This window comes from Magallana gigas, chromosome 7 (assembly GCF_963853765.1).
Source record: "Magallana gigas chromosome 7, xbMagGiga1.1, whole genome shotgun sequence".
NCBI classification, from domain to species: Eukaryota; Metazoa; Mollusca; class Bivalvia; order Ostreida; family Ostreidae; genus Magallana; species Magallana gigas.
Window position 1 is genome coordinate 27,922,371 of NC_088859.1, and position 23,544 is coordinate 27,945,914.

General features: G+C 34.0%; 2 protein-coding genes across 3 annotated transcripts in view; one reads left to right on the top strand and one right to left on the bottom strand.

The window, feature by feature from the left end:
- Positions 1 to 23,544, top strand: part of LOC105348082 (phosphoglucomutase-1) — a 35,479-nt gene that overhangs the window by 8,972 nt on the left and 2,963 nt on the right. Inside the window, exons 1-8 of one of the 2 annotated variants that reach the window (XM_066065302.1) lie at positions 13,251 to 13,550; positions 13,912 to 14,074; positions 14,837 to 15,097; positions 18,531 to 18,721; positions 19,114 to 19,268; positions 19,495 to 19,746; positions 21,868 to 22,051; positions 23,354 to 23,488. In XM_066065302.1, coding sequence (XP_065921374.1) covers positions 13,308 to 13,550; positions 13,912 to 14,074; positions 14,837 to 15,097; positions 18,531 to 18,721; positions 19,114 to 19,268; positions 19,495 to 19,746; positions 21,868 to 22,051; positions 23,354 to 23,488 — 1,584 coding nt within the window. In that variant the 5' untranslated portion in view covers positions 13,251 to 13,307. Of the gene's footprint in view, positions 1 to 13,250; positions 13,551 to 13,911; positions 14,075 to 14,836; positions 15,098 to 18,530; positions 18,722 to 19,113; positions 19,269 to 19,494; positions 19,747 to 21,867; positions 22,052 to 23,353; positions 23,489 to 23,544 lie in introns of those variants that run through there. The other variant, XM_066065303.1, reaches the window with a different exon arrangement.
- On the bottom strand, positions 5,680 to 10,801 carry LOC117684863 (uncharacterized). The gene is made up of 2 exons (XM_066065301.1): positions 10,739 to 10,801; positions 5,680 to 8,791 (listed from the first exon to the last, which is right to left on the bottom strand). The coding sequence occupies exon 2, from the start codon at positions 8,787 to 8,789 to the stop codon at positions 7,059 to 7,061; it is 1,731 nt and encodes a 576-aa protein (XP_065921373.1). The 5' UTR covers positions 8,790 to 8,791; positions 10,739 to 10,801; the 3' UTR covers positions 5,680 to 7,058.

Sequence of the window (23,544 nt, forward strand, 5' to 3'; positions counted from 1 at the left end):
CAAATAGTTTTCTATCATTAAAAATAATACTTATAGACATAATTGTTTGGGTGAATTTATTTTCATTGTATTTAAAACAGACTTGATCTCCCATGTATGCTTGAAAAATCTTCAGTAAGGAGTATGGTGATTTCTCGCTTATTTTCCCCCATTTTCCCATGTATTGCAAGAAATCTACATGAATATATTTCTATTTTTATATGCCTGGTATCTATATTCTTAAATATAAAAAAAATATTTAAAAGAAAAGTTTAAAGAACAGCAAGTTACCCTTGTTAATTAATTAAAACATAAACTATGAATATACCAGCCCAAGAAAACAAAAATAATGCATGAAGACTATAGTAATTTAACATATTTAATGCACAAATGCATCTATGAAATATAAATTTGAGAACTGCATATATGGCTATGCAAATATTTGCGGTTTTTGTGATGGGTTGTAGGTTTTGATAAATGTGTATATTTGAACCCCTTGATAAAATATTACTATTTATTATCTCATAATGTGTGGAAAAAAAATTGTTTAATGAAAGAAAGTTCACTTGTACCTCAATTTTTGATGAGAACTGCCAAGTGCTTTATTCATTAGTCTAGAAGATAATTATCTGATGAATTAAACACAAATCCCATGTAGCCACTTATTCTCCAGGTTACAGAGCTCGGAGGCATATACATGTAAACTCTAGACTCAGTTTAATTTATCATCAAAGAGATTTTTATTTGTCATCATATGACCCTGGTTTGTGTGTCAGAATGCCTGGAAGATATTCATTTACTGAACTCTGGCAGCAGAAAAATAATTATACCCGCTGCTCCACATGGTTTGGAGACGAGCAATTATACCGATCTCACTGGGATAGAGAAAATAAGAATGTACCCCCTAATGCTGTTGGAAATGATTGTCTTTGGTTTTTCTTGGCAATCATTCTTTAACAGGCTATGATAATTATGTGCTGTGAGTTTGACTTGTAGAAAGTTCATCCCCTGCTGGGTCAATGATAAGATTTGGGGGGGGGGGGGGGCTGAATTCTGTTTCTATAACAATGGGTAAAGAGAGAAAGTGTCAGTGTCATAGTTCTTCTGTTATCTGTGATTGACTTTTGACAGAAGTATAGGTACTTCTGAACTAATTGTTCTTTAGAATGTTGATAGGTAGTTTATTGGTCACCCCTGATATTTACAATGTCTTAGATTAACTAATAGTTAAGACGTATTAGCTTTAACTATGGATATACTAGTATATCAATTTGGAATTTCCCATTGACTTATTTTGTCACAGTTGCAGTGAATTTATTTTTTACCTACTTGAAATTTTGGCAATAAAGTACATGTAAATATACTTCATGTTAAGGAGAAATGTCTTAAAATAGCAAACACTTAAGAACTCGTGGATAATTGCTTAACAATGGAATGTTGTTCTAGATCAGGTTTAAACGTTCTATTTCTAATATTTTTCTTGTGTTGTCTGAAACTGGAGACAGCTAGCATCTCTCTGAGAGAGAGAGAGAGAGAGAGAGAGAGAGAGAGAGAGAGAGAGAGAGATATTTATCATATTACATGTAAAAGTATATATATATTTCCTTTAATATTATTTTGATTAAATTATAAGGAGGAAAGTAGGGCTTATGTTACTTTATGATTCCTATGAATGATGACATATTTCACTGCCTAGCAGATTGCATGACAGGACATACAAGCTGGTAAAGAGGCACCTGCTGCTCCCCCCCCCCCAGTTAACACCATTTTGACAGAGAAATAATGAAGAAAACAACAAATGGTAAGTTGATTTTATTCATTTATTCATATTTTTCTTACAATTTAACACTTGAAATCTGATGGTGAGTAGGCATCACAACATTTTCCTCAGTACTTTAGAATATGTAAACCTTCATGTATAGATATTTATATGAGACATATACATTTTACTGGTTAGAAAAAGTCATTTTAGCATCGAAATTATCAATGCCTTGCAAACGTTTATTTAAATTACTGCTTTAAAGTCTTATTATGTCAGTTTTTTCCCCTCTTTGTGTCCTAGAAATGTAACTACCAACAAATGTAGCATGTGTATGAGTTTGGTTGCTGGCATTGAACAGTGATTGCCCAAGATATATGAGGTCTGCTAGAAACTTTACTATTTGTAATACTGTAGTAATATCTTTTTGGCACTCTCATCATTAATTTGAGTCTTGGTCATCATTGTTCATGGTAACATACCAGACATTTTCACCTCTAAATGCACAATGTATGTAGAAACCCATGACTTTGAATGGTGAATCCTCGCTACAAAAGGTATGATCTCCTCAAGATTAATCACACCAGATAATGGTGAAAGAAGGTGATGGACTTGTAATTTCTAAAATAGTTTCTCGTTAATGTTTGTAAAAAATCCCTACTTTGGATTTTAATGTGTAGAGTTATCTCCCTTTGTTTTATGAGTACAGTTTTCATGAACCAAGGCTCCTTATGAATTAGGGTACATTTAAGTAATTTATCCAGTGTATATGTAATGAATGGACAAATAGAATTCATTCTTAATTCTTCTAAATTGTTAGTTTTGTTTCAAAAGGCATTTTATGTCTATCCATATCAGCCCTGTGTACTCTGATTTAATCTACTTTGGTCAGCAAGTGCCATTTCCTGAAAATGTGTGAATGGTTCTATGTGATTATCTGCTTAATGTAAACGGATTAGCCACTGTATATTTATCAAAATACCTGATTTCTATAGCAAACTTAATGCAGAATTTTTTAAATATTTTTTAAAGCTCATAGCATGTGATTAAATGTTTCATTTTTGGCATTTTCTGAAAAATTTAGCCATATTTGGGTTATTATTTTCAAAAATTTCCAAAAAATAGTTCCAGGTGTAAAAGAATTAAATCATCATTAGCATCATCATGTATACATGTTAGGTTAATGAATGTAATAGATTAATGAAACTTTTGACAAGTAATAAATGTTAAATGTAGCTCTTGAAATTTGAATATTGTGTGTAAAATGCTAGATTTTGTATGTTATTTCAGCCTTCCGATTTACAGTCAAGTCGTACACAGACCAACTCGTATACAGGTCAACTCGTATACAAAATTTGTTCTCATCATCCACACACAGACCATAGGGTTGTATACGAGTTGGTCTGTGTACGACTTGACCGGACACCAGCCTTCCTGGACCAGATTTCAAAGGCCTATAACTCTGATGCAGAATACACAATTCCCGCCAAATTTCACAGGGAGGTGTATTATGGGTATAAGTGTATACCTACCAAGTTTCATCAAAATCAAAGAAGAATTGTGTAATTATTAGGTCACATACCACTATTTTTACCCCGTGCTCATTGACCAGGCAAGTAGTTCCATTCTAAAAATGTATGTATTATTTCAAAAATTCCTAGGGGTACTAAATGGTCGAATTTGGTTCCTTTTATGGCATGGGTGGAAAGAAGGTTTAAAAAGAAATACAGGCAAGAAAAATTTTAGAAAAATTATCTTTACAGGCGCAATAGAAATGGTGTAAAGAGGCCAATGTTTACACAAATTCCCAAGTGAAAGTGATTTTTTCATGGTAGGGGTTATTTTAGGGGCCATATCTCAGTCCCCTCTCGATTGATTTTCCTGTAGTTTGGATATGTTGTTGGACTAGTGTCATTCTATAGGTATGCTGTATTTGAACTCATCTGAGCCGGTGGAATTTTTTATATGATTTATTTTTGTATAAAGGAATAAGAGGGAAAAATAATTGTGGTCTGTGTCCACCAAAGACCACGACCGCCATAGCGTGGCTACTTCCGGTGACCAGTTGCCGCAACTAGATGCCAAGTATGAAAATACCTACAAAATGAGCCCCGATGTCAAATTCAGGAAATCGTCTATACGAAGCATTATATCGGAGGTCTTAGAAGAAAAAATCAAATCCATAACAACCTACGATTCTTCAGTTTTAGGGGGGAAATGCAAATTAGCCTGTGATGTCGTCAAAGAAAGAGTAAAGCAGCTGAACATTACTCGGTACAAGATAATCGCTTCTGTGATTGCGGCTCAGAAAGGAAGCCAAAGCATGGTGGTGACGTCACGATGTCTTTGGGACCAAAAGAACGATAACTATTTTTCAGTTAAAGTAGAATTGGGTGAATTCTATGTCGTAGGAACGGTTTACGTGGTATACGCAGAGTAATGTGTTCATGTAGCTCCTTAACAATTGCTTGTACAGAAATATAACGCATCTTTCGAGTACATGTATTTATTGAAAGTGCTAATTTGTTTGAATTTTTCTATAAAAAATGCCAAAAAGTATCTTGGTTTCGTTAAAATTATTATCATAAAAAAGGCGAGGAGATCCGAGGAGATCCGAGCTTCAGTTAAGGCAAATAACATAAAGAACACACGCATATCACCTCACATTAAACGACGACAAATATAAAACTTAAAATTATATCTGACACTTTTATTAAAATCTCTCTAATTTCATATGATTTTATCAATGTTCATTGTTCGTATTTCTTTTTTACCAGAAATTGTATAAGAGAAATATTTTGTAAAACGAAAAACTTGAAATATGTTGATTCTGAATGTAAAACAAGTCTATTGTTAAGTTTAAATATAAATATATACATCTTCATGCAAACAAAATATCATGTCAAAAGGCAATGGAATAAGTGCTGCTCTTGAAAGCAAACAACAATTTTTTTGACACAATCTTTGAACTATGGTCCATAAAAACGGGACAACATTCAATACAGGGGTTATTAAACTTTAAAAAGCAAAACAAACTTAGCACCGAATTTTAACAAATTAACAAGTTAAGTAGCTCTAAAACACGCTTTCTACCAATTGACTTCAAAATGTTGATTTATGACAATTTACTAGAATAAACAACAATTGATCGCAAGCACCCGTACAGTAGGCGACTTATAACTATGAGAGTATGTATGGAAACTAGCCCAAATTAATTTAGGGAATGGAGGGGGAAAGGGGGGACAAAACGGCCAAAAAAGACAAATTTCAAAACAACAATTTTAGTGATAAACTACTTCTTATATCCGTAAAGCCTCAACCTATCTTTTTTCGACTAACAAGTTCGAAAGATATGTCATCTTTGAGTGATAAGACAGACCATTGGGTCGTCTTGGGATCCAATGGCGATTTTTTTTTTCGCAAATAAACCGTGTTTGCGTTTAGAACCTCGACCCCAAATGAATGATAGCACGTAGTAATATATAGGTCTTGTAATTGTTCATGCAAACATTTTAATATTGTCAAGTAAAGCAAACACCGAAGTAATCGGTGTTTCTACAACATCTACAACATTTTTTTTTACAAGAGTTGAAGCCCCCCTTATAAAAACAACCAAAAAACCAAAGCCGAAAAAAAAAAATCAAAATCACTGTTAAAAAATCTTTTAAAAAATCTAGCCACAAAAATGCCAGGAATTAGAAGTCCCAATGGAAGTTCTTTTTACGGTTTTGCTTGGAATTAAAAATTTGCAACAAAAACCATAAAAACTAAATGTTCACTTCTGACAAGAAAGTGACTTTAAAAGTTCAAAACAACTGCGATTGGAAGAAATATATCTACGATTTTATTAATGCAACATACTATTAACGTAGTACACATGGCTGTGTATTCTATTCAGCGTCTTTGGTGGAATGTAGCACCATGGATATATGGAACATTCAAGAATTCGCCAATTCAAGTCCACGCCATCTCGTTGAAAAAACTTATTTTCCGCCAAATATAGTTCACGTCAAATATATTATGTTTAACGCATTAACGCGCAAATGATTCACGAATTGTTAAGACAATAGTTAAATCAGAAAAAGTATTCAGAAAAATGCATTTTGTCTGATCTTTAAACTAAGTTTAAAAGTAATCGAATGAATACAAATCCTATGAAACTAGCAATGTTTAATTTTGAGATAATATTAGACTTTTGATAATGACCTTAAAAAAAACAGCAGAGGTTCTTTCCTCTAGTCCGGATGAACTGTTCAGTTTCAGGGCTGGATGGTCGTGGGTTTTTTTTGTACGCAATATTTATCTCCTTTATGAGAAGAGCTTCATTCAAAGATATAGAAAAATATTCAAATTTTATAGTCCAACTGTTTGGTTTTTTTTTTACTTCAAATCTGATGGGTTTTTTGTTGACCATCTAACTAAATGGTTAACTTTGTAACTTACCAACAAGATGATACATGTGGAACAGTCTTTTACAATGAATTAGGCGTTTAATTTGAAATTTGAACGATCAGCATATTCCTTTCGTCATCAAATAAAACACTACAAACTACGATGGGTCAAACACTCGGACGACGAGCGAGGAAGACTCACTGTACGATATTTACAACTACCAAGTATAATTTCCTCTGTTTCTTACGGAAAGTTGCTGTATAGAAACAGCCAGACTGAAATCTACACGCCCCATTTATCGATTGGTCGAAATCTACAGCGGCTGAAAGTGACGGGACTGAAATTGACACGCCCTGTTCATCGATTGGTTTGAACTTACAGCGACCAAAGTAAAATCACGGACTGGACGAAATGATCATGATGATGCCAGACTCAAAGTTTCACAGGAGACGATTTGGCTGTTTCTTTTAGCTAACTTACTTATATATGTACGTTAATAGTAATTTAGTGAATTTTACTAACTTTTCATAATCAATTTAGTAATAAGTTAAAAGAAAGATGTTTAAAATATAAATAATAAAATGCTTTCTTTGATGATTCATGCGGGTTATGAAGGTAGCGATCATTGCAGGAAAAATTTACATAACCGGCCGCTAACGCGGGTTATGTATTTTTCATGCAATGTCGCTACCTTCATATCCCGCAGGAATGTACTTTAAAAATATATAAAAATTCACGCCATGGCGGGCGTATCCATGAACATTGGTGGTAGCTTTCTTGTTTTCAGTTTATTTAGTGTTATAGCAAATGCATTTTACTACACGCACGTTGATACAACATTCCCAATGATTTAGATTGAAGAGAAAATAAATGTCTTATATACAAATGCTGTTGAATGACGGCTGACATAAATCTTTACGTTGAAGATTTACTGTAGATACTTGTAGACTGTGACTGTTTTGGTTTTCCATTGTCCCACATGGAGGTGGCTCTCATCATCTGCACACACACCAAAGGGAAGTATCCCTTGTTGTGGTGTGAGTAGTAGAGACAAGAACTGACCGTCCTGATCAATGATTTCAAGTGTACTATTGCCAGGATAACCGTTACAGACAATGATGTGACCAAGGAGATCATTGCAGATACCATAGTAAAAAAACCTTGACCCTTGACCAGTGTAGGAGAACCTGTGTTGTCCTGATTTATTCACTACCACTACAGCTTCCTTGTTAAAGTCTGATGTACAGATATCACCATTGATGTTTTCTGTGATGTAGTGTGGATACTTATACAGTTCCTGTTCTTTGTTGTCTCTTTGTATGTTCTGTATTTCTTTTCCTGTCTTGTTGTACCTGGTGACTTTAGCCTCTTTATCCTTTATCATCCCCACCAGTATGTCCCCGTTGATGCGGGAGGAGTGTATGCTGAGTGGTTCCCAGTCTCCTGTTTTAATAAATTTAGTGATTGTATTATCCTGTTTTATCCTATTGATGACTTTGTTCTTTCTGTCTGTATAGATCAGATCCCCGTCCTGTGTGACTGTGTGGTAGCCATTTTCACCACTGGTCTTTATCTTCTGTACCTGATTCCCCTGTAAATCTGTTTGGACAAGGTTACCATAACAATCACTGAACCAGAGTCTGCCTGATTTACCCAGTGATATATGATATACACTGCCAACAACTGGTACTGTGTATTCCCTGACCTTGGTGACAGAGGAAGACAGAGACAGTGTTTGTTTCATGTCTAATTTCTCTACGTCTCGTCTCATCTGTTTCCCTGTAAGTTTTAACTGTGTAGAAGCATTCTCCATGGGTTTTATTCTTCTATTATCAGGTTTGATGTTTGGAAAATTTACACTACCAAGCAACTTGGAAACTTCGTCTTTGTAGAAATGACCGGCAGTAAACACTGGTAAAACTGGTTGTGCTGTCTCTGGTATAGATTGGATTTTTAAATTTTTAAAATCATCAGAAAATAAAATTCTGATATTGTCTATGGACTTGTAGCTGTGAAACTCCTTCAGAAGTTTTTCAAGATATTCAGTGTAATCCTCATAAGTTTTTTCCTGTGATTTTAGTGTCTTGAGAAGTGATTCTTCCATTATATTCGCTTGTTCCAATTTGTCTGATGTGACCCTATCCACAAACTCTTTCAGAGACTCCGCTTCAGCCCTTATGGAATTTCTGATGTCGTCCATAGTATTTTTTATTGCCATGACATCTTCTTTAATCTCTTTTTTTAAACCTTGTGATGTTGAGAGGTAATACTCTTGGATTTTGGATATTTCTGATCTGCAAAATGCGATCTTTTCCGCGTATTTTTCTTCCAGATCGTCAAGTTGATGACCGGTGTGCTCTTTCATGAAGATACACTTAGCGCAAAGAGGGACATTACATTCCTTACAAAGAATTTCTACATTTCGTTTTGGATGGAGATTGCATTTCTCCTCTGGAAGTTGTGGTTTGCGTTGTTTGTAAGGGACCACTTCATGGTCCTTGGTATCAGGACTTTCCTGATGTTCGTCTCTGCATCGTTCACACAATCTTTGGTGACAAGGATTGCAATAGAACTGACAGTTCCTCTTACAGTCTTCAGTGCCACAAACCAAATAGTGCTGGGCCATCGCCGGTATTTCTTCTTCTGCAGACATTGCCATCTCTAAAAGATTTTTTTTTTTTGGAAGTGAAGGTTATTGATGATAAGCATATTACTGGCGTACATTATATCTATGATCTCATTATATTTCAAAAAATGAAAAAAAAGTACAAAAGTGAATACGCAATATATTAAAATTACACCCGGATCTCATTATTTCAAAACAAAATCAATACAGAAATAAATACGCAATTTATTAAAATTATCCCCCCCCCCCCCGAAAAAAAGCCTGGATCCACACTCGAATGAACAGAGTTACTTCTCTTTGATCTACAGAATAAACGAAACCAAAACTACATTCACCTTCATTTCCTAAACTTTGCAGATGGGATTTAATAAATCGAGAGAGTTTGAAATATTATAGTTTCAATTTGCTTAATTATATCAGAATGTTATTCTTTCATGATGAAGGCTTTGCTTGTCATGCACTTTTCTGAAGGAGTCATAAACAGAGGCGGATCCAGCAATTTTGAAAAGGGGGGGTTCCAATTGATGAAAATCAATATGTGCAAAATACATCATTTGTCAATAAACAAGGCCTTTTGAACGTTTTCCGTGCGTAAATTTAATAAACAATTATCTCATCAATATCTATTTCACATCTATTTTAATATCAGAGTGCACTGCATTATTGAGCGTTTTGGTTTAGGAAAGGAAGATTTGCATAATTTCTAGCCTTAAAAAAAAACGAGTCTCCAGCAATGAGAACGTGCGTCTATGCTATGCTTAATAGAAAGAAACGCTAAGAAACCAAAAATAATTCAGACTTTTTACGACAAGATATAATAAAAATGAATTTTTGGTAAAAAAAAAAAAAAAAATTATGTCTTTGATGTTTAAACTCTGAACTATTCAATATTTATTGATTTTGAGTTCTATCGATTGCCTTCTTAAATAAAGGTCTAAATGATAGGATATGACAAAAATGGGGATAGTTTATCTGCTGAATAGATGGAACATGTGTAATACAATTGTACAAGCAGTAGCTAGTCGTCCCACGGAACTTGATGTGACCTCTGTATAATGGGTGCGCCACATCACCCGGCACTAGTACTGAAGCGATCTTATTCAGGAAAGTTTTGAAAAGTTGTGCATTTTCATGATGGTTTATATATAAACCCCTTACAAGGTATTTTGTAGCATAATTTCCGATTCTTGGAAACAAATCAAAAAAGGGCTTTCTTTTGTGTTTCATGTGAGTACGAGGTACGGTATAGCTAGCATTCCAGAAAAATAGCATAACTTGCATAAAATTAACTATAATTGATTTTTTAAAGAAATAGAGTAGACAATACATTGTAGATGTAATTATAAATCTGTGTTTTTAGTGACACTGCTTAGTTATTTTTTTTTTTAATTTTCCACATGTTTACTCACAGATGTACCTTTTTCGAAAAAAAAAAACCGTTAGGGTTTTTCATATGAAACACATGTACATGTAAATTACGGTGCGTTGTAAAAAATTCTTTAAATTAGCAATTTTAAAAGCATTTATTTGAAATAATTACAGTATTTATATTATAAATGGGGACAATTGCCTTTAAATAGGCATTACAAGTTTTCAAAAAAATTTATATGCTCCAGAGAAAGGGGGGGTTCCGACCCCCGGAACCCCCCCTCTGGATCCGCCAATGATAAATCATTTCAGTAATAGACTCTTCCCATTTTCAGTGGCGTCGAAAGCAAATTGAAAGGGGGGGGGGCTTTGCAAAAATAAAAGTGCCCCCCCCCCGGTTCCGACGCATATGCATTTGCTTTCTTGATGGTGGTGGTCGCTTGAATTTGTGACACATATTAAGAAGGTGACCCACTTTAATAAAATATACTTTTTGTGTCCATAGATATATGTGAAACAAAGTTCTTATAGATAATTATGAAATACATGAGATCGAGATACATGTATCTTAAATTCATTGGCATATATATAACATGTAAATGTTCTATACTTACTGTTTCCTGTGATAAATATTTAACGACAAAGTATATATATAGGTTGGAATGTCGATGAGAGAGATTTCAATGAGAATTTACGAGACTTGTTTTATACTTCCTCGTTCTAAGGACCATAGGTAAATCTGGCGCGGATTTAATTTATTTTTAAATGACGGAGGTGGATATAAGTACATGTAATAAATTTTTTTTTCAATTTTAATTGTAAAATATTGCACGCAAACAAAAGTGTACTGTCGTTTATGTTAATATAATATCAATTGTTTCTCTAAAATATCGAGTAAAAACTTGTTTTTATTCTATAAATTAATATCCACATGCAAGATTTGCATTAGGCTTTTATTTACCTGTTGTTTTGAATCCACCATCGCATGCGCGGATTCGGAAAAAAATTGCAAGGTGGGGGGGGGGGGGTCCCAGGGATAATTGTGTTTGACGGAGGGGGAGGGGGTCCGAGGCTAATTTTCGGTAAATTTAATATATAAATTTGAATCTTGGATCCCCTACCCCTCTAGATCCGCGTATGCATCGACAAACAGATTTTTTTTCATACATATAAAAATGATATTTAAGCATTCTAACCCAGTGTTACTGGTTTGTTCTTCAAAAAAAATGTTTGTCATTCAAAATTGGTTCTTGAAATATTTTATTTACGTCTTGTTCAGAGTGCGTTCTCAGATTAATATAATTCATTTTCAATTATTATTCAAAGTTAAAGTGATATAAATTCAGTAAAGAACTGTGAACGCTAACGCCCGTTTCCCGCCTACATTTTACATCGAAATATTTAGGAATTTCTGCCAGATACTTAGTATTTAAAAACAAAGTTATCTACTATAAAGTATTATCAAATCATAATTAATTTATATCAAAATAAAATTTGTAGTTATATTATTAATTTTTAAGCAAAAGTTTGCTTTCGGAGGGTCTAAAAAAATTCATTAAAATTGGTCCCTGTGAGTGGTGAAAATATTATATAGCGTCCGACATGTGCTAAAAAACTTTTAGAATCACGTGCTTACGTTGGATGTTAAAGAAAATTTTCATTTTAATTCGTATTTGTTAATTAATTTTGAAACGTTACAAAGCAAAATGCATTTTTGGAATGTATTTTGGTTTGTAGGCATATGCCCCCCCCCCCCCCCCCCCCCCCCCCGTGAAACAACAAACCCTTCGGTATGAATATGCTAAATTAGTTTCTATTATGAAATGAACTGTTTTAATCCAAAATACAAAGTTTTCTCTCTTTGTTTGACCAAATCATTTATACATGTATTTAATGAGAATATGCATAAATGTTTAAATTATCATAAAAAATAAATTTAATTAGAGAATTATCAAAAAATGACTTTTTGTTAGGCGGATGGACAATGCTATCGTTCGCAGTCCTTATCAAGGCGAGGGTACAGAATATTTTGGCCATCATTTTTTCATCAGGCGTGTTGTGTCCATGCAGTTTTCAGTGCTTGGAATTAGGATATCTAATATTCCATCTTCCTCTAATATACCAATCGATGATTTTTTGGAATATCTCTATCTCATCATATCAGCATAAATGAACATATTTATACTAGCTCTCATCTATTTTCAAACGGTTTTGATTCCCAAAAATTTGATCGTTATTTTTTATTTTTAAGGATAAAATATAATTATAGGCTAATAGATAAAGTAACGTTGAAGTGAGGCACCCGGTCGGATTTTTAAAGACTTTTTAAAATCATTACTAATATTTCAATCAATTTACCGGATTTTTATAAAGAATTTTCATCCATTTTTAAAAAAAAATTGTTTCAGATGATATTTTTCTAGAGTTTGAAATATAAGAAGTTTCACTTTAACAAATCAAATGCTAATACAAATATTAGATATTTCTTCAAATTTGTTTATTTACAGTATTGTAGGATTTCTAGAATTGTGATAGGGTTTGGCCAATGCTAATTTATGACCTGGTTCATAATTTTTGCGGGGGGGGGGGGGGGGGGGGGGGTATTATTGATAATTTTTCAATGTGAGTAAATTTACTCCATTTATTTGGATCAAATAAGTTTAAAATTCTTAGGGAGTCCGGTTCCCCTATACCCTCTAGATTCATGCATGTGACTTTTTTCCCCAACAAACATTATCAAAATTTTTAGATTAACCTATAAAAAATTGAATTTTGAAGAAGTTGCCCCTCCCCTTCATTAGAGCATGTAAAATATAAAAGGAAAGTTAACAAAATTGACGGTAAAACAGACGTTTTACATACTTTGAAACCACTAACCCCCCCCCCCATTCATTAGCAGATTGGCAAATATTTATTTTCTTGAGTGTGTGAGCGGGGGGGGGGGGGGGAGGGGGGCTCTCTCCCGTTCCCTGATGCTACGTGTCTGTCATTCTAAGAGAATGCATCCCTTTAGTTAATTAAAAATGTTTGTTTTGATTTGAGGGGGTGAGAAGGATTTATTCCGGAATAAGATTATCCATTTTTGTCCTCTTCAAACGCTTACATTTATACTGCGTGACACATTTCCTGCAGGCGGCAGAGAGGTGACTGTCAAGGCCAGCTTCCACGATACTGTATGCGGCAATGTCATACTCATCAACTACAGTTTCATCTTCCCCGATAGAGGGACAGAAGCCGGGGACGAGCGGACTAAGGAAAGCTGTCAAAGTCTACTTGCAAAAAAATTACACGGAAAATTTTGTGCAGAGTATACTGGAAGGGGGGTTAAGTAAAATAGAGGGTTCGACTCTAGTCATCGGAGGCGATGGACGATACTATGATAAGGAGGCAACATTGCTCATCATTAAAATGTGTGCAGCAAATTGGGTATGTCTTGGTTATACTTGACAAGCTGCAGAACTATTTGCCTTAGTATATTGGGAGCTATTCACAATTTTTAACGTATATTGTATAGATATATATTGCAAAAGGCTAGGTAAATTGAAATCAAAATATTAATAAATGAAAAATTAGCCCGCATAAAAATGCACTGTTTTACTAAAAGACTATTTTTGAAAAGTTATATTTTGTCAAAATTGGAAGATACAGAAGCACTTTGAAATTTTATATATAAGCTGCAAGCATACATTAATCCATTAATTTTTTTTTTTAGATAAGAATCTTCATGAACTTTGAATAGCATGGGTTGGTAAGATATTGCTCAATTTTCTCTGGCATTTTACTTCAGGTGTCTAAAGTAATAGTTGCTCAGAATGGTTTAATGTCAACACCAGCAGTATCCTGTGTCATTCGTAAATACAGAACTAATGGTGGAATTATTTTGACTGCAAGTCACAATCCTGGGGGCCCAGATGCTGATTTTGGCATAAAGTTCAATACTGAAAATGGAGGTAATGCATTCTAATAGCAACACAATGTACCAAGACTTATCTCAACTCAAAGTATTTTTTTTCTCTACATAGCATTGAGTTAGAGTCAAATGAAGTCAAAATTAGAAAATGAAATATTTGCGGTTTAAAGCTTGAAATGACATAATTTTTCAAATTTTATTTAGAACTTCAATTTGTGTGTGGTTAAGATTTTAATATTTTTCTCTGTGAGATATTAGAATGATTTAACCATCAAGACTTGAGTTAAAAATATGGATGAAGTTTAATAAGAACAGTAGTGCAGAAAAAGGGATAAAAGTACTCTTGCATAGAGAATAATTAAATTATGTATCCGTATGTCTTCAAGTTTGAAATGAAAACTCTTAACTGATTGAGTTTTCAAGAAGTTTGAAATTAGTTTTGACTTGGCTTAGGTATTTATTACACTGATTGACTTTGATTACCGATATCTATATGGAAAATAAAAATATAAATCAGAGGAGGTAGAAGATTCATAAATTTATTTTATATAGAGATATAAAGGATAACAGATGTGTAACAGGTGGTAAAAAGTCAGTCTCAAAGGGGACTCGAACTCAGGGCCTCTGACGTAACATGTCCGCGCTCTTAACACTAAGCAACTGAGACCCAATGTATTAAATGACAGTCACACACCTCAGACACTTGCTAACCTGGTGACATAATTTTAACAATTTATGCTTGCAGAATTTTATTGATCATTTTATTTCAAAGAAATCCTATTTTTTAAAAATTTTATTATAGGTCCAGCTCCAGAAAATGTAACAGACAAAATATTTGAAAGAACAAAAAGCATCAGTGAGTACAAGATTTGTCCCGATTTGAATGCTGATATCTCCAAAGTTGGTCTTTCTACATACACGGTTGATGGTAAAGAGTTCAGTGTTCAGGTCATAGACTCTGTGTTGGATTATGTGGAGTATATGAAGGAAATATTCGACTTCCCTGCTCTGAAAAACTACCTGTCCACAGGGAAACAAGTGCTTATTGATGCAATGAATGGAGGTCAGTTCTGAATGATTCTTACATAGAATGATTGTTCTTTTCTAAAATGCTATCCATAGATAATGAATCAATGAACAGATATATCTCAGATTGTGAGTTAAATAGTACATGTAGTTGCATGCTTGTTGTTTCTAAAGTAACATTTTTTATTTACCTGCTTAGTGTGTTTTATGAATATCAAATTATGTAGAACATGCAAGAGGGTAAATGTATATTGATGAAATTCTAAAATTTAAATTAGATGCTTTTAGAGTTTATTTCACTTTTGCCCAAAATTTTTTCATTTATTGCATTGGTCTGATATATCGATTTCAAAGATATTATGTCACTGAAAGGAATACATCTGGATGGCTTGCATATAGAGTTATCTCTCTTTGCTCATGCTTACTGTAAAACAATATTCTGCTGCAAGGACTTGAGTACCGGTAATTGTGCATTTAGATTGAAGAACATCTAAATGTAGCTTAATGTGGCTAAGAATGTGTATTTACTTGAAAAAAAGTAAGGAATTACCATAAGAAACATAAATAATTGTGCAATCATGGTAACAAGAGAGCCGGCAAAATGTTACTTGAAATAAAGGTTATCAAATTAAGTATTTACATGTAATTTCATAATTTCAAGCCATTTATAGTTGAGCATGTTGCTTTATATATACAGTAAGATTTAAATGAAAACCATGTAATGAAATATTGATAAATCTTTTCTGGGAATTTAACTCAAGAGATAGAATTGATAGTTGGTTTGCCAATTAGTATGTTTGCATGTATGCGTGGAACATCAGGCATGTAGCATCGTTTTTGAAAGGGGGGGGGGGCAAAACTCATCCAAAAAATCTTGACAAGCAAAAAAAAAAAAAAGGGGGGGGGCTGGCGTAGTATATAGCTACAATTTCAATCCTAGTTCCCTTATTTTCATATTAATTTTTTCAATGCTCCCAAAAAAGTGGGGGGGGGGGGGGGGGGGGGGCAAATCCGTGATGATTCAATTTTTTATATGTAAATTTTAAAAAATGTGTTGCTGCAAGAAAAAGAAGGGAATTAGGACTTTCCCCAAATCTTCAAAATCCTAGTCCATGGGGTGGGGGGTGGGGGGCAGGCCCCCCCCCCCTGCCCCCTCCCCCCCCCCCCCCCTTGATGCTACGTGCCTGAACATGAACTGTAAGAATCAAAAGAATGATTTCACTATTTTATAAAAACCTACCTGGTATTCATTTTAAATAAATGTTAAATGTTTACTTATTGCACAAAGCAATTTTTTAAGATGCGCTATGAAAAAGCAAATGTTTGTTTATTGTGTACAATGCCATCGGTTTCAGAGAGGGGTGATATGGATTTGGTAATTAAACCACAGTGTGGTGATCCAGAAAATCGAATCACACTCTGTAGAATTAACAGTATCAAGAAAAGAAAATTGATGGGTACTGTACAATATATAATAAAAGCAGTTATTGACTTTATTACCGGTAATAACTAGATAACTATAACATGTATTTCACCTCTCATTCGAGTTGAAGATGATTGAGATAAATATTAACCTCTGATGGAAGTAAAATCATACTTGTTATTCAAGTCAATTAATTTTTTATTTATAAGTAAATATATCTATGGCTACATGTAATCACATGACTTTACAGATTAAAAAAAATTAATATATGTCTTAAATTACCAACTAATAATGCAAAGGAGTCCTAAAAACATGCATGATTTTCAAAAATTTGACAAGTATTAGTATTAAGTATTAAGTATTAAGTATTAGTATTAAGTATTAATTGATAAATTTTGTCTAAAAAATCTTTAAGGTCATGCAAAAATGAGTCCACAATATTTAATGCTAACTGTGTATCATTTGTCTAAAATTAAGTTTTTCAGCATTAAAAAATATATGTCAATCAGTATGTACATGTAGATCTGTCACTCATGTGATAAGTGCAGGTGAGGATATATCTAGATTATGTACATGTAACTTATCCATACAATGATTCAGTGGTGTGTAATTTGCTTGTACTTGTCAATAAGTATAAATGTGTTAATTAATCAGTATATAGATCTCATCAGTGATCCAACTATTTTTTCTTCCTTAATGCCACGGGGTGTTAGAGTTGTTCCATGCGTAAATATCTCTCTCTCTCTGATTGGCTGATTGAATCGCCACATAATATTCGACGTACTGTGGGTACAAGACTGTTACTGTACATTATACATGGCGGTTGAGTAACAGTTTACTCCAGCGTATGTACATGTAGTATGGAAAAACCAGAAGTAAAATGACCTCACAAGTATGAGATATACGTATCACCAGTTATGTGTGTGACAGAGATTTTCCTATTGGTCTTCTTAGCAGCTAGTGTTGAATGCTTTACTCTGAAAACCTTCACCCACCCACCCCACCCACCTTTCCTTCTTGAGTATTACACATCCTAGGCCCAGAGTCTAGCAAATTAGAAAGAAAACAGTACTCAGGCGTTTAGTTTTGTAAAAGGTAGACTGAGATTTCTGTTGCCGTTGTTCCTATCACAAAAACAAATCCATGCCCCCCCCCCAACCCCCCAACCCCCCAAAAAAAAAACAATAGTACACCAAAAAAAATCTAGCAACCCCCACCCCCACAATAAATACATGTAGTACCTTTGCACCCAGGCCTGTAAGTTCTGTAGTACTTGATTGAGTTGAGATGTACCGGGTATATTATACCGAAACATGATCTCTTGTTGTTGACCAATATGGTGTTGATGCTGGAGACACTGACATTTTAATCTTGTTTTCTATACCTCACGTTTCACACTGTTTTTGTGATACAGAATGGATCGGTACTGTAAAATGATGCTTAAGTCTTCAGATTAATGATATGATCAGTAGAAGTTTTCAGCCAATTAGTTAAGTCTAAACACAAACTTCATGACTGGACAGAAATTTGAGTCTTTAATGTCAACATTATATATTTTTTTTTTATTACAATAAGCAAAATGTAATGTTGGGTGAACATGCTTGTACATAAAACTTGAATTTTGAAAATCATGATCTGTCATTGAGTGATAAAAATATTTCTGTTCAAGATTGTTATTTAGTAGTAAAACAACTTTAACCAACAAGTTCATGTACCGTAATCAGGTTTTGATAGAAAGCAAAAATATAGAACCCCAATTTATTCTCATTAACTTTGAAAGCACTGAGGATAGCTATTGTTAAAAAGATGTCAAATTTTTGTGCTGCAATTGTGTGGAATTTTATGATACAATATACAAAAACTTATTGACATACCTGTTTGAGATATAGAGAGCATTTTCCAAGTGAAACAATTAGCACTCAGGCTGGTTTTAATTACGTTGTATAACTCTTTATGATACACGTATTACTATAAGGTACATTTAGTTGGTATTATTATTTATACAAAAAGTATCTCTGTTTGATTGATTTTACTTTAATAATTACAGTTATGGGTCCATATGCCAAGAAGGTGATCTGTGAGGAGCTCGGGGCCCCACAGAACAGTGTGGTCAACTGCACCCCTCTAGAGGACTTTGGGGGCAAACATCCCGACCCCAATCTGACTTATGCTGCCGACTTAGTGACAGAGATGGCCAAGGGGCATTATGACTTTGGTGCTGCATTTGATGGAGATGGAGTAGGCTTATTTTAATCTTTAAGTAGCTGGGGGGGGGGGGGGGGGTAGAATGAATATGCTGGTTAAGGGTTAAGCATTAAGCATTGCAAACATTTTTATGAAAGTTTATAACACTAGAATGCATTTTTATTTCCTCATTTTTTTTAATGTTTTCTTTTTTGAAAGTTTAATGTTTCCATTAATCAGAATGTCTGTTTTTCCAGCGATGCCAATAAAAAATTATAAAAGTGCAAATTCTTTGGTGGTGCCAACTTGCATATGTTCTTGTGTCATCAAAGAAATGAATTTAGGAGAAACCGCGTGTTCACATTTTAATGACCTTCAACACCTGTACTGATCCATAATTCACTAATTACACTGTAGAAATTAATTACGATGCTCTGATATTACAGGACAGGAACATGATCCTGGGAAAGAATGCCTTCTTCGTGACGCCATCAGATTCTTTGGCTGTTTTAGCACATTATCTAGAATGTATTCCATATTTCAAAGAGACTGGGGTCAAAGGTTATGCCCGGAGTATGCCAACAAGTGGAGCAGTAGACAGGTCAGTGATAAGGCAGAGGTGTCCAGAAATATTGGTCATAAGAGAGAGAGACAGAGAGAGAGAGAGAGAGAAAGGAGAGAGAGAGAGAGAGAAAATGTTTGTGTTATCCCCAGTACAAATTTTAAAATTTTTGAATAAAATTTTTATATATGAATTTTATCTTCTAATAAAGTACTATTAGTGTCAGTTGTTTGAATATGAAACCTATTGCTTTTATTTATATCAGAGTGGCTAAAGCCAAGAATCAAACTTGTTTTGAGGTTCCGACAGGATGGAAATTCTTTGGAAACTTGATGGATGCTGGTCGCCTGTCTCTTTGTGGGGAGGAGAGCTTTGGAACCGGGTCAGACCACATCCGTGAAAAGGACGGCTTATGGGCGGTCCTAGCCTGGTTGTCCGTCCTAGCCAATCAGAACTGCAGTGTGGAGGAATGCATAAAAAAGCACTGGCACACCTATGGTCGAAACTTCTATACAAGGTTTGGCGAGTTCTTCATTGTGTGATACATATAGAAAATAGTTTAGTTTAAATTTCCCATACAGCAGTTTTCAAGTTGTGTCGACTCGAGTAAGAGTTGTTGTACATAAACAGCATACTACACAAGGTTCCATTTAGAGTGCTCTTTATAGTGAATGATACATGTACAAATACACTGTAAAAGCATTTTGTATTCAATCATTTTTGAAGACGTGCATATACCGGTATAGTACTAAGGAGGAGTTGTTTTACAATATAGATACTGTAAAACTTGTTTAAAACATGAACAAAGTGAAAACTTGTTCCCTACCAAAAAAAAAAAAAATTATGAATAGAACAAAGTCACCAAACTGATTTTGAGCCCAGCACTGGAAATATAAATTGACCTAATTTATTACAAATAGTTTTCTATCATTAAAAATAATACTTATATAGACATAATTGTTTGAGTGAATTTATTTTCATTGTATTTAAACAGACTTGATCTTCCATGTATGCTTGAAAAATCTTCAGCTAGGAGTATGGTGATTTCTCGCTTATTTTTCCCCATTTCCCCATGTACCGGTATTGCAAGAAATCTACCTGAATATATTTCTATTTTTATATGCCTGGTATCTATATTCTTAAATATAAAAAAAAATTTAAAAGAAAAGTTTAAAGAACAGCAGGTTACCCTTGTTAATTAATTAAAACATTAACTATGAATATACCAGCCCAAGAAAACAAAAATAATGCATGAAGACAATAGTGATTTAACATATTTAATGCACAAATGCATCTATGAAATATGAATTTGAGAACTGCATATGGCTATGCAAATATTTGTGGTTTGTGTGATGGGTTGTAGGTTTTGATATATGTGTATATTTGAACCCCTTGATAAAATATTACTATTTATTATCTCATAATGTGTGGAAAAAAAATTGTTTAATGAAAGAAAGTTCACTTGTACCTCAATTTTTGATGAGAACTGCCAAGTGCTTTATTCATTAGTCTAGAAGATAATTATCTGATGAATTAAACACAAGTCCCGTGTAGCCACTTATTCTCCAGGTTACAGAGCTCGGAGGCATATACATGTAAACTCTAGCCTCAGTTTAATTTATCATCAGAGAGATTTTTATTTATCATCATATGACCCTGGTTTGTGTGTCAGAATGCCTGGAAGATATTCATTTACTGAACTCTGGTCGCAGAAAAATAATTATACCCGCTGCTCCACATGGTTTGGAGACAAGAGCAATTATACCGATCTCACTGGGATAGAGAAAATAAGAATGTACCCCCTAATGCTGTTGGAAATGATTGTCTTTGGTTTTTCTTGGCAATCATTCTTTAACAGGCTATGATAATTATGTGCTGTGAGTTTGACTTGTAGAAAGTTCATCCCCTGCTGGGTCAATGATAAGATTGGGGGGGGGGGGTATAACAATGGATAAAGAGAGAGAGTGTGTCAGTGTCATAGTTCTCTGTTATCTGTGATTGACTTTTGACAGAAGTACATATTTCTAAACTAATTGTTCTTTATAATGTTGATAGGTATAGTTAATTGGTCACCCCTGGTATTTACAATGTCTTAGATTAACTAATAGTTGAGACATATTAGCTTTAACTATGGATATCAGTTTGGAATTTCCCATTGACTTATTTTGTCACAATTGCAGTGAATTTATTTTTTACCTACTTGAAATTTTGGCAATAAAGTACATGTAAATATACTTCATGTTAAGGAGAAATGTCTTAAAATAGCAAACACTTAAGAACTCGTGGATAATTGCTTAACAATGGAATGTTGTTCTAGATCACGTTTAAACGTTCTATTTCTAGTATTTTTCTTGTGTTGTCTGAAACTGGAGACAGCTAGCATCTCTCTGAGAGAGAGAGAGAGAGAGAGAGAGAGAGAGAGAGAGAGAGAGAGCAGTCTGTTTTGACAATTGCATTGAATCAAAACTAATAGTTACTATAGAGTTTGTGCTGAATAAAGAATAGTTCAGTGCTTCTGATGAATAAAACATTGTTGTAATTCAAGTATGCCAGAGAGAGAGAGAGAGAGAGAGAGAGAGAGAGAGATATGAGATACTTGATAGAAGAAATTTACGAAACTTAACTATTCTCTATTCAGATATGATTATGAAAACTGTGAATCAGAACCAGCCAATAAGATGATGGCAAATCTAAATGCATATGTTGCTGACCAGTCCAACATTGGAAAAGTATTTACCTCTGGAGACAAGTCTTACACATTAGCCAAGGCAGACAACTTTTCTTACACAGATCCTGTGGATCACAGCATTAGTAAAAACCAGGTGAGCAAAAAGAGAGGTTTCAGTGTACAGGAAAAATTGCCCATTTTATCAGAGTACCAGGGCACAGGAAAAAAATATTAATTTCAAATGAAGCAGATTTCAAATGTACCTGAACAGACAAACTAAAAGATGGGTCTCATTGTTATAGTTTTTTGCAAAATGAAGATACGTGTAGTTTTTAAAGAAGTACATCCAAACACTTTTTGAATCATTATACAAACACACTAATGATAAGAATTGTACTGGATTTCAAAGGAAAAAATTAAGGTTTTGAATTATTTTTGGGGAATTATATTTGGAAAAACTTTTTTGTTGTTGGTAATATGCGTATCTGCAATTTCATGGATGAAAAGAGACCATCTTGCGTTATTTATAGTATATATTTTTAAGACAATATGAAGAGTACATTGTATCATATACATTTCAACATCAAAATCTCGACTAGCTTTGATTTCTATATAAGGAATATAGCCCAATGTTTTGTCGTTGTCCCCAAACCCAGTGGCTCCTGTTACCACCACTTTCTCTCTCTTCATCAACAAAAAATTGCGTCATTTCCTGACCCTCTCATGTATTTCATCAGAATCTTATGAGTGACATTTTATGACATTTAACTGGGTTACATCAATTGGGTTGCATCACTTCTTTGCGGTCAATTGCTGCATAAAGTAGAACAAATACATGCTGTACAACATACTCCCACTTTTATCAGCATCCTGCTTTCTGTGACTTCAGTCCACCACGGATACTTATAAGTGTTAGAGGGCTTCTTGCGACAATTATAGTCTTGGCGCTCCTTAAACACTAGTTCCTGTTTCTTACTAGCTACTAGTGTTTACAAATTCAACTTCTTAGAACCAATACATGTATTATGAGATTTATATGAAACATGTATTACTGAAATTCATTTCGATATGAAATCAAAGTTCACCAGCCAACTCTTCTATTGTGATGTACATAATTGAAAAAATTAACATGCATTTATTTTAGGAATAAATTTCATATGTTTGAGCTTCCGAAATTAACAGATAAAACTAACTCTGATAAATACTTTTGCATATTAGTAAATTGATACATGCACCAGTATTTGATTAGAAGTCCTTTCTTTTACATTTAGTACATTTAACTTTAGTAATTATATGTTACAAGTTCACTGGTACACATATTAATATTAAACTGTTTGAAGTAGGGAGTTACTACTGGTATATTGGCAACATATCTTGATCAAATAAGAAAATCATGATTAAACTTTTAATCTGCGTTTTTCTATGTGTTTGCACTTACACCATGTTTATGCTGCAGGGTATTCGCCTGATATTTTCCGATGATTCCCGCATCATTTTCCGCCTCAGTGGAACAGGAAGTAGTGGCGCCACCATTCGGATGTATCTGGAAGGGTACGAGAGTGACCCAGCCAAATATGAAATGGATCCACAGGTACATATAATTATGGCACTCTCAAGATATTTCAAACTTTACCCCCTGCATTCTTT

Excerpts from the sequence above, each read along its gene's own strand:
- LOC117684863 (XM_066065301.1), bottom strand. The coding sequence starts at position 8,789 with ATGGCAATGTCTGCAGAAGAAGAAATACCGGCGATGGCCCAGCACTAT.